Raw genomic sequence first — 12,130 nt, 5'->3', positions numbered from 1 at the left:
AGAATTTACTCACCGGTAATTCTATTACTCGTAGTCCGTAGTGGATGCTGGGCGCCCATCCCAAGTGCGGATTGTCTGCAATACTTGTAAATAGTTATTGTTACACAAATCGGGTTATTATTGCGAGCCATCTGTTCAGAGGCTCCTTTTGTTATCATACTGTTAACCGGGGTTCCTATCACGAGTTATACGTGTGATTGGTGTGGTTGGTATGAGTCTTACCCGGGATTCAAAATCCTTCCTTATTGTGTCAGCTCTTCCGGGCACAGTGTCCTAACTGAGGCTTGAAGGAGGGTCATAGGGGGAGGAGCCAGTGCACACCAGATAGTCCTAAATCTTTCTTTAGATGTGCCCAGTCTCCTGCGGAGCCGTCTATTCCCCATGGTCCTTACGGAGTTCCCAGCATCCACTACGGACTACGAGAAATAGAATTACCGGTGAGTAAATTCTTATTTTTTTCTTGATTTTTAATCCAGCTTCACTCATTTATTTATGGTCTGTTTATACGTTATAAATGGATGCTTTATTTTGTGTAAAAATTTTACTGGGGAAGCTTGTCATAAAACAGCAAGCTTTTATATTGATTAATCGTCCTCCTTACTCTATAAGGATATTAAATGTTACTAAAAGGGTCCGTGACCATATATATTTATACAGGTCCTCTAGACTGTAAGCTGTCGGAAGCAGCAGTTTTGTGGAGCGTACAGACCATGATAATGATATTAAAATCATAGAATTATTATAAAATGTGTAATCATGTTAAATACATAATTCCTTACAATATATATTATTTTGATTTTATAATTTATGTTCCTTAACACACACACACACACACACGCTGACACACACACACACGCTGACACACAGTGATATACAGGCACTGACCGTTTTTCACACGTCCTTCCTACCAGCTGCTAATATCTGGAGCTGCAGCCACTATCACCCTTGTAACTTTTGTTACTGTTAGGGCTGCTGCAATAAGGGGATGTATTCATGTGACCGGCGGTCAGGACACCGACGGTCACATATCCTCCCTCTACATCCCGAAGCCTCACAATCCCGACGGTCGGCATGCCGACCAACAGGGACTATTCCACGATACCCATAGAGTTGGAAGAATAGCGGTCGCCACCGAGCCCGCAAGGGGCTAGCTGCACTACCCCCCCCCCCCCTTCCCCGTCCCCCGCCGGGAGTCCGTTGCCGGCATCCCGGTCAAGCATACCACACCCGCAATAAGTATGTCGTCTACTGCATCATTGTGACTTCCTGTTTCTTGCAATACAAGCGGCATCCTTGGACAGGGTGAAACTGGCCCACAGGGATGCAATCCCCTGTGGTCCCATCCGCTCCTCTAGAGCTCAGGTTCCAGACTGTGCACTCAATGTACAAATTCTTACCCTATTAGAGGCTCAGTTACCCGGAGGAGCAGGACCACTTATAAATATGGGTGCCTGGCTCACTACATGCTGGCAACACCCTCTCTTGTGACTGGCCACACCCTGTACACGTGGGCCTATGCCACTGCATCCCACCGGTGGGCCCTTCTTGACCTAGTCCGTCACCATTCCCGGACTATAGCTGGGTAGTAAGCCATTATCTTTCAGGTTGGGAATGGGTAAGTAAAACATCTTTAGAGTATAATTTGTGTGCGCTGAGATCAGGACGTGCCATTTATACTGATATCATGTATGTAACATGTCAGTGAAGGTTATCCCTTGATGTGTAATTATATAATAATGCCATTGAATACAATGTACATATTTAGAGTTTGTTTCATATGTCTCTGTTTATGGTTGCTAGCTTTAATATAAAAATGTTTTACTGTTTAATAGATAAAAGAATTTCCTGGAATAAAGATATTTCAAGCTAACACGTCCCTGTACTTTGCCAACAGTGATCTCTATGTTTCTGCACTGAGAAAAAAGGTATTTTGCTGGTTCCCTCAGTTTCTGTGGATTTGCATTCTATTGCAGAACATTAATTACATAAACCTTCTTCTCCTAGACCTAGACATATTTTTGGTTAGACTATGGAGAATAGTTACCTGTCAGTCACTTGCAGAGAAAAAAATTCTCGTTGAACTGCAAATGTTTCACAGTATTCTCCGCTTCAATTACAAACATCTGTTCTCCCCAAATCTTCAGTAATTGATATCCACCATTTTCCATTATCAGTAGGGATTTCTCATGCTACCACAGCTGCAAAGAGCGTCCTTCCAGAAGGTATAGGCCTCTGCTGACACATGCTGGGGCATTTCCTTACCTCATTCGGGATACGGTCATTAGGTTGACCACACTTAGGTCGACAGTCATTAGCTCGACCACTATTGGTCGACATGCATTAGGTCAACATGGTCTCTAGGTCAACATTGTTATTAGGTTGACATGGAAAAAGGTCGACATGAGTTTTTCACAATTTTTTTTTTCCTTTTTTGACCTTTTTCATACTTTCCACGTGGACTACGATTGGGAATAGTAACCTGTGCTGAGCACAGCACTAATTGGTGTTCCCCGTCACTTTGCAAAGAATACGACACCAAAAAAAAGAAGAAAACTCATGTCGACCTAGTGACCATTTCGACCTAGTGACCATGTCGACCTAATGACTGTCGACCTAAGTGTGGTCGACCTAATGGCTGTCGACCTAAGTGTGGTCGACCTAAGTGTGGACGACCTAATGACTGTCTACCTAACTGTGGTCGACCTAATGACCCATAACCCCTCATTTGATGTGTATAGTATTCTTGTGGTAAAGCGCCATCTGGTTGCCGAAAAATGTGTTACAGGGAATTTCCGTTTTATGCTTTTATAAAGACTCTTGATGTCATGTGTTTCTTGAAGCTGCATATTACAGCAGATTAACAAAATCATCCATCTTTAGCAGACTACTTACACCTGCATCAATGATGTGGCTTTAAAACTGCATGGTTCATAAAGATGGTGCTATTTTGATAGCCATTAGGCCAGAGTTTCCCAAGCTCCGCCATTACAGTCAAGGTTTTAAGACTATTCATGCTTGAGCACAGGTGATTTGATTAGTACCTCAGTCAATTTTAATTAACCATCTGGACTTGAGCATGGATAGCCTTAAAACCTGGACTATAATGATGGAGTTTGGGAAATTCTGCATTAGGCCATTTTAGACCTAATTGGATACAAATCATCCCATGTACAGACACAAATATTGCTGAAGTGAAATGGGATTGGGATTTGCAGTGAAACGATGACTACATCTACGCCATGTCAGTCTGAGTGGCCACATTGGCCAGTGTATGGTCTGCTTTACAGTATATCCGTAGTATAATTGTAAGGTTAGTATTACTACTTATCTTGTATACATGTAGGACTAATACTCCACAGGACCCATCATGCAGTCTTCCCTGACCCCATTACATGTCCCTCATCAGTTTCTATCTAGAATTGTAGTTTTTTCATAAATTGATAAACCTGCCCTCATTCATAATGTGAGGGGCCATAAAATCATTATAGAAACAGTGACATGCAGGGGGATCATGTCATGGGGCAGATTTTATTTTTTATTGTACAATGGTTTTTATACTGTTGGTAGTTGTATCAATAGAAACTAGAATAGCAATAACTGAATAGTAAAGCATCATGGGAAACATAGATGTCACCAGTACAGCGGTGTTTCAGCATACCCCTTAGTTCAGTCAATTAAAAATCCCATCTATAAAAATGGCTACATGTGTACTTGAAGACATTCTGAACATTGAACAAACCTGAAACCCATTGACCATTTGCATGAACCTTTTATTACAGCATACATCAGTTGTGAGCATAATGCCCTGTTGGGGGCATTAAGTAATGTTATCTTTGTTTCTCATAAAAGACCGGCATTGATCCAGGAGCTATATTAATTGCAAAGAAAAAAGCCCAGAAGAGACATGCCAAGGAAATGAAGAAAACAAATAAATGTGAAAGAAGAGCAGTTCTGAAGCTTGTAAGTCACCAGTTTAGCAATTTGTTCTCATTTTATTCTTCTACACTTAGGGCCTGATTCAGTTAGCCGCGGTTAATTACTGCGCACTAGTTGATCTTCTGGGCCTATTCAGTTATACCCGGCAGCAGAGGCGGATTTAGCCCTCATGGGGCCCTAAGCAAAACACCAATTTGGGGCCCCCCTTCCTCATACAATCCCTAGCACTATATCCTGTTACCACCGTCCCTGGCTGTGCCTGCTGTGCTTGTGCCTCCTTCCCTTACACATCCATGAGGCGGCAACAGCGCAGGTCCTACCTGCACTCCTGCAGTGAGGGCAAATTCCGAAACCTCCTCTCGTGGCAACGTGGGGACCGATTCTGCTGCTCTCCATCCTCTGCCAGCAGCAGCTCTCCCAGCAGCCACGCTACTGCTGGGAGAGCTGCTGCTGGCGGAAGAGGCTGGAGATGGGCAGAAGCGCCCCTGATCAGCAGCGCCAGCAGGGGCAGATCTATACTTTTATGGGGAGCTGACAGTGTTGCAGTTTGTATTGCAGTTTCAGCGAGAAAAGGGTGCCAAAGGGAGCCAACAACAAAGGGGAGAGACTATGGACACTTGGAAGAAGCGAGATGGGAGCTGGCGGGAAACGTTTTAGACATAGCGGAGAGATAGAGAGGCAGAGAAGGGGTGAGGGGCAGAGAGAGGAGAAAAAGAGGGGAGACTTCATTTATTTTCTCTATCGTCCTAAGTGGATGCTGGGGTTCCTGAAAGGACCATGGGGAATAGCGGCTCCGCAGGAGACAGGGCACAAAAAAGTAAAGCTTTTACCAGATCAGGTGGTGTGCACTGGCTCCTCCCCCTATGACCCTCCTCCAGACTCCAGTTAGATTTTGTGCCCGAACGAGAAGGGTGCAATCTAGGTGGCTCTCCTAAAGAGCTGCTTAGAGAAAGTTTAGCTTAGGTTTTTTACTTTACAGTGAGTCCTGCTGGCAACAGGATCACTGCAACGAGGGACTTAGGGGAGAAGTAGTGAACTCACCTGCGTGCAGAGTGGATTTGCTGCTTGGCTACTGGACACTAGCTCCAGAGGGACGATCACAGGTACAGCCTGGATGGTCACCGGAGCCGCGCCGCCGGCCCCCTTGCAGACGCTGAAGAGAGAAGAGGTCCAAAATCGGCGGCTGAAGACTCCTGAGTCTTCATAAAGGTAGCGCACAGCACTGCAGCTGTGCGCCATTTTCCTCTCAGCACACTTCACACAACAGTCACTGAGGGTGCAGAGCGCTGGGGGGGGCGCTCTGAGAGGCAAATAAAAACCTTATTAGAGGCAAAAAATACCTCACATATAGCCCACAGAGGCTATATGGAGATATTTAACCCCTGCCTAACTTCAAAAATAGCGGGAGACGAGCCCGCCGTAAAAGGGGCGGGGCCTATCTCCTCAGCACACAGCGCCATTTTCTCTCACAGAAAAGCTGGAGAGAAGGCTCCCAGGCTCTCCCCTGCACTGCACTACAGAAACAGGGTTAAAACAGAGAGGGGGGGCACTGATTTTGGCGATATTGTATATATATAAAAGATGCTATAAGGGAGAAACACTTATATAAGGTTGTCCCTATATAATTATAGCGTTTTTGGTGTGTGCTGGCAGACTCTCCCTCTGTCTCCCCAAAGGGCTAGTGGGTCCTGTCCTCTGTCAGAGCATTCCCGGTGTGTGTGCTGTGTGTCGGTACGTGTGTGTCGACATGTATGAGGACGATGTTGGTGAGGAGGCGGAGAAATTGCCTGTAATGGTGATGTCACTCTCTAGGGAGTCGACACCGGAATGGATGGCTTATTTAGAGAATTACGTGAGAATGTCAACACGCTGCAAGGTCGGTTGACGACATGAGACGGCCGACAATCTATTAGGACCGGTCCAGGCGTCTCAGAAACACCGTCAGGGGTTTTAAAAACGCCCATTTACCTCAGTCGGTCGACACAGACACAGACACGGACACTGAATACAGTGTCGACGGTGAATAAACAAACGTATTTCTCATTAGGGCCACACGTTAAGGGCAATGAAGGAGGTGTTACGTGTTTCTGATACTACAAGTACCACAAGAAAGGGTATTATGTGGGAGTGGAAAAAACTACCTGTAGTTTTTCCTGAATCAGATAAAATAAATTGAAGTGTGTGATGATGCGTAGGGTTACCCCGATAGCAAATATTGGCGTTATACCCTTTCCCGCCAGAAATTAGGGTACGTTGGGAAACACCCCTTAGGGTGATAAGGCGCTCACACGCTTATCAAGTGGCGTTACCGTCTCCAGATACGGCCGCCCTCAAGGAGCCAGCTGATAGGAAGCTGGAAAAATATCCTAAAAAGTATATACACACATACGGTGGTTATACTGCGACCAGCGATCGCCATCAGCCTGGAGATGCAGTGCTGGGTTGGCTTGGTCGGATTCCCTGACTGAAAATATTTTATTCATGTAGAGCATTTAATAGGATGCATTCTATATATATGTATGTGAGATGCACAGAGGGATATTTGCTCTCTGGCATCAAGATAAGTGCGTTGTCCATATCTCCCAGAAGATGTCAGGGACACGACAGTGGTCAGGTGATACAGATCCCATACGGCAGATGGAAGTATTGCTGTATAAAGGGAAGGAGTTATTTGGGGGTCGGTCCATCGGACCTGGGGACCACAGCAACAGCTGGGAAATCCAACCTTTTTTACCCCAAGTTACATCTCAGCTAAAAAAGACACCGTCTTTTCAGCCTCAATCTTTCCTTTCCCATGAGGGCATGCAGGCAAAAGGCCAGTCATATCTGCCCAGACATAGAGGTAAGGGAAGTAGACTGCAGCAGGCAGCCCTTTCCCAGGAAAAGAAGCCCTCCACCGCGTCTGCCAAGTCCTCAGCATGACGCTGGGGCCGTGCAAGCGGACTCAAGGTGGGGGGGTAGTCTCAAGAGTCTCAGGGCGCAGTGGGATCACTCGCAAGTTGACCCCTAGATCGTACGAGTATTATCCCAGGGGTAAAGATTGGAGAGTCGAGACATCTTCTCCTCGCAGGTTCCTGAAGTCTGCTTTACCAACGGCTCCCTCCGACAGGGAGGCAGCATTGGAAACAATTCACAAGCTGTATATCCAGCAGGTGATAATCAAAGTACCCCTCCTACGACAAGGAAAAGGGTATTATTTTTCCACACTATATTGTGGTACTGAAGCCAGACGGCTTGGTGACACATAGTCTAAATCTAAAATGTTTTGAACACTTACATAAAAGGTTCAAATCGAGATAAAGTCACTCAGAGCAGTGATAGCGAACCGGAAAAAAGGGGACTATATGGTGTCCCTGGACATCAAGGATTACCTCCATGTCCAAATTTTGTCCTTCTCATCAAGGGTACCTCTGGTTCGTGGTACAGAACTGTCAATATCAGTTTCAGACGATGCCGTTTGAATTATCCACGGCACCCCGGGCCTTTTTACCAAGGTAATGGCCGAAAAGATGTTTCTTCAAAGAAAAAAGGCATCTAAATTATCCCTTACTTGCACGACCTAAAAAGGGCAAGTTCCAGAGAACAGTTGGAGGTCGGAAGAGCACTATCTAAAGTAGTTCTTCGACGGCACGACTGGATTCTAAATATTCCAAGAATCGCAGCTGTTTTCCGACGATACGTCTGCTGTTCCTAGGGATGATTCTGGACACGGTTCAGAAAAAGGTTTTTCTTCCCGAGGAAAAAGCCAAGGAGTTATCCGACCTGTCAGGAACCTCCTAAAACCAGGAAAGGTGTCTGTACATCAATGCACAAGAGTCCTGGGAAAAATGGTGGCTTTTTACGAAGCAATTCCATTCGGCAGATTCCATGCAAGAATTTTCCAAAGGGATCTGTTGGACAAATGGTCAGGGTCGCATCCTCAGATGCACCTGCGAATAACCCTGTCGCCAAGGACAAGGGTATATCTTCTGTGGTGGTTGCAAAAGGCTCATCTATTGGAGGGCCGCAGATTCGGCATACAGGATTTGATCCTGGTGACCACGGACGCCAGCCTGAGAGGTTGGGGAGCAGTCACACAAGGAAGAAACTTCCAGGGGGTATGGACGAACCTGGAAAAGTCTCTTCACATAAACATTCTGGTACTAAGAGCAATCTAAAATGCTCTAAGCCAGGCGGAACCACTCCTGCAAGGAAAACCGGTGTTGATTCAGTCGGACAACATCACGGCGGTCGCCCATGTAAACAGACAGGGCGGCACAAGAAGCAGGAGTGCAATGGCAGAAGCTGCCAAGATTCTTCGCTGGGCGGAGAATCACGTAATAGCACTGTCAGCAGTGTTCTTCCCGGGCGTGGACAACTGGGAAGCAGACTTCCTCAGCAGACACGATATTCACCCGGGAGAGGGGGGTCTTCATCCAGAAGTCTTCCACATGCTAATAAACTGTTGGGAAAGACCAATGGTAGACATGATGGCGTCTCGCCTCAACAAGAAACTGGACAAGTATTGCGCCAGGTCAAGAGATCCACAGGCAATAGCTGTGGACGCACTGGTAACACCTTGGGTGTACAAATCAGTATATGTGTTTCCTCCTCTGCCTCTCATACCAAAGGTATTGAAGATTATACGGTGAGGAGGAGTAAGAACAATACTAGTGGCTCCGGATTGGCCAAGAAGGACTTGGTACCCGGAACTTCAAGAGTTGGTCACGGACGACCCGTGCCCTCTACTTCTGAGAAGGGACCTGCTACAACAGGGTCCCTGTCTCTTTCAAGACTTACCGCGGCTGCGTTTGACGGCATGGCGGTTGAACGCCAGATCCTAAAAGGGAAAGGCATTCCAGAAGAAGTCATTCCTACCTTGATTAAGGCAAGGAAGGAAGTCACCGCGAAACATTATCACCGCATTTGGCGAAAATATGTCGCGTGGTGCGAGGATCGGAGTGTTCCGACGGAGGAATTTCAACTGGGTCGTTTCCTACATTTCCTACAATCAGGATTGTCTATGGGTCTCAAATTGAGATCTATTAAGGTTCAAATTTCGGCCCTGTCAATATTCTTCCAAAAAGAATTGGCCTCAGTTCCTGAGGTACAGACTTTTGTTAAAGGAGTACTGCATATACAGCCTCCTGTGGTGCCTCCGGTGGCACCGTGGGATCTAAATGTAGTTTTAGATTTCCTCAAATCCCATTGGTTTGAACCATTGAAAAAGGTGGATTTTAAATATCTCACATGGAAAGTGACTATGTTACTGGCCCTGGCTTCCGCCAGGAGAGTATCTGAATTGGCGGCTTTATCTTATAAAAGCCCTTATCTAATCTTCCATTCGGATAGGGCAGAACTGAGGACTCGTCCGCATTTTCTCCCTAAGGTGGTATCAGCGTTTCACCTGAACCAACCTATTGTGGTGCCTGCGGCCACTGGCGACTTGGAGGACTCCAAGTTGTTGGACGTTGTCAGAGCCTTAAAAATATACATTTCAAGGACGGCTGAAGTCAGAAAATCTGACTCGCTGTTGATACTATATGCACCCAACAAGTTGGGTGCCCCTGCTTCTAAGCAGACGATTGCTCGTTGGATTTGTAACACAATTCAACTTGCTCATTCTGTGGCAGGCCTGCCACAGCCTAAATCTGTTAAGGCCCATTCCACAAGGAAGGTGGGCTCATCTTGGGCGGCTGCCCGAGGGGTCTCGGCATTACAATTCTGTCGAGCAGCTACGTGGTCGGGGGAAAACACGTTTGTAAAATTCTACAAATTTGATACCCTGGCAAAAGAGGACTTGGAATTCTCTCATTCGGTGCTGCAGAGTCATCCGCACTCTCCCGCCCGTTTGGGAGCTTTGGTATAATCCCCATGGTCCTTTCAGGAACCCCAGCATCCACTTAGGACGATAGAGAAAATAAGAATTTACTTACCGATAATTCTATTTCTCGGAGTCCGTAGTGGATGCTGGGCGCCCATCCCAAGTGCGGATTATCTGCAATACTGTACATAGTTATTGTTAACAAATTCGGGTTATATTGTTAAGGAGCCATCTTTAAGAGGCTCTTTCTGTTATCATACTGTTAACTGGGTTTAGATCACAAGTTGTACGGTGTGATTGGTGTGGCTGGTATGAGTCTTACCCGGGATTCAAATTGCCTCCCTTATTGTGTACGCTCGTCCGGGCACAGTACCTAACTGGAGTCTGGAGGAGGGTCATAGGGGGAGGAGCCAGTGCACACCACCTGATCTGGTAAAAGCTTTACTTTTTTGTGCCCTGTCTCCTGCGGAGCCGCTATTCCCCATGGTCCTTTCAGGAACCCCAGCATCCACTACGGACTCCGAGAAATAGAATTATCGGTAAGTAAATTCTTATTTTAAATTGACATTAATTACACAACCTTGGGGCTTCTGTTGCCACTCTGAAGTAGGAGTCTTAAGGTCCATGCACACTGTGAGATTCAGGCTATGCCCGATTCTCACTATGCGACATGGACTGTGGCTGGTATCACAAGCAAAGATGACTGTGCTTGCGATACCGATTTTGGCTAAGTGACAATTTTGACTATCTTTTACACGAGCTAGTCAAAATTGTCTTGCCTGCACAGTCTATTTTTGCTTGCGTTGCCGATCCCGTGGGACAGCGCATCGGCATCGCAAGCTGTGTACACACGGTGCAATATGCACTAACTTTCCTTACGATTTTGAATATATAGTTAAGTGCATATTGCACCATGTGTTCACCCCTTTACTCATTGATTTAAGGCTCTACTGAATTAGGAATCACTCTGGGTCAGTCTCAGAAGCACAGGGAGTAGGTATACCATGAGAAAAGTTAAGAAAAAGAGGAAGGGGTCAGGGGCAAATTCAGTTTTTGTGAGTTGTTTTTCTGCTGCGGGGTACACTGGGCTCCACAATTAAAGACATAGGGGTGTAGAGTAGGATCTTGATCCAAGGCACCAACAGGCTGAAAAGCTTTGACTGTTCCCAGAATGCATAGCGCCGCCTCCTCTATAACCCCGCCTCCCTGCACAGGAGCTCAGTTTTGTAGTTGGTGCCGCAGATAGCAGGCACATAACAGGGGGGCTGCTCTGGGCAGCCCTAAGAAGAGCTTTTTGAGAAGAAAAGTGAAGACTTCAAGGGCTGTAGCAGTGTGTACATGTCTAGTGACATTCACGTCTGCAGCTCCGGCTCTCCCCAGCGACGCTGTACACTCCCGAGCCCTGGTTGCCAGGTAACTACAGCAGGAGGCTCCGGTTTTCTTCTATGGTCAGGCACACACGACGGGGGCTCTCCGGGATCGCGTGGCTTCGCTTCGGGAGGTGGTGAGTGGGTCCCGCTCCCCGGACCCGTACTTTATCGCGATCCGGCACGGTCAGTGGGAGGCGGGCCGCGAGCGCTGGCGGTGGACACTATGGCAGTACAGGCGATCCCACTAGATCACCAGGGCATGGGTGCAGGTCAGGTTTTCCCTTAAAACCGTTTTACTAGTAGCCCGCAGTACCCGGTGGTTTTGCCAGCTAGGGGATAAGGCTTAGACCCGGAGCCCCTCCCCCAGCCCCAGGGCGCCATTTACAGCAAATGTTCCTGACCTGGAGCTGCATATCTGTCTCTCCCTCACTCCCTGTCAGTGTTTGGGCGCCATTTTTCTCAGCTACACTGTTCCTGGGACTGCTTGAGCAAATCCTACTGTGTAAAGCCGCCTGGTTGACAGCGCTGTGACTTTACATGACACTTAAGTATTCTACATGTCAATTAGACAGTGTTAGTAAGAAAGAGTGCATTTAGTCAGGGTTCTCTAGTACAATTACCCTGTGATATACATCCAGTTCTTACTGTGCAGTGTTATATCTATTGACTACATAGCTATATAAGCTGGTCCAGTGCAGTATTATTGTTAGTAATAACCTCTGCATTGCTTAACTGTGACTATATGTGTGTGCATTAGCTTGCTGGGTGGTTTCCATTTCGTGTCTCTCACTCAACTTGCTATCCCTATATTCTATAAACTGAGGGGGCTTGGTGCATCAGGTTTTATAATTTATATAGGATTTTCACAAGATATACTCTGATACGTATTTTTCTCTGTGATTTTAGTCACCATATCTCTCCTGTATCTCTGCTTGTGCTGACTACACAGCGCAGGGGTTTGGGCAAGAGGTATTGTGCTGCTGACAATTGTACTGTGTTACCTGATACTGCAAGTTATATC

The 12,130-nt window shown here is 46.6% G+C and overlaps 1 protein-coding gene across 1 annotated transcript in view; it reads left to right on the top strand.

The window, feature by feature from the left end:
- Window positions 1-12,130, top strand: part of SLC26A5 (solute carrier family 26 member 5) — a 136,763-nt gene that overhangs the window by 81,937 nt on the left and 42,696 nt on the right. The window contains exons 15-16 of the mRNA XM_063927010.1: window positions 1,833-1,925; window positions 3,850-3,960. Of these exons, the coding sequence (XP_063783080.1) occupies window positions 1,833-1,925; window positions 3,850-3,960 (204 nt within the window). The remainder of the gene's footprint in view (window positions 1-1,832; window positions 1,926-3,849; window positions 3,961-12,130) is intronic.

Source organism: Pseudophryne corroboree, chromosome 6 (assembly GCF_028390025.1).
Source record: "Pseudophryne corroboree isolate aPseCor3 chromosome 6, aPseCor3.hap2, whole genome shotgun sequence".
Taxonomy (NCBI): Eukaryota; Metazoa; Chordata; class Amphibia; order Anura; family Myobatrachidae; genus Pseudophryne; species Pseudophryne corroboree.
This window is presented reverse-complemented; position numbering and strand designations above follow the sequence as displayed.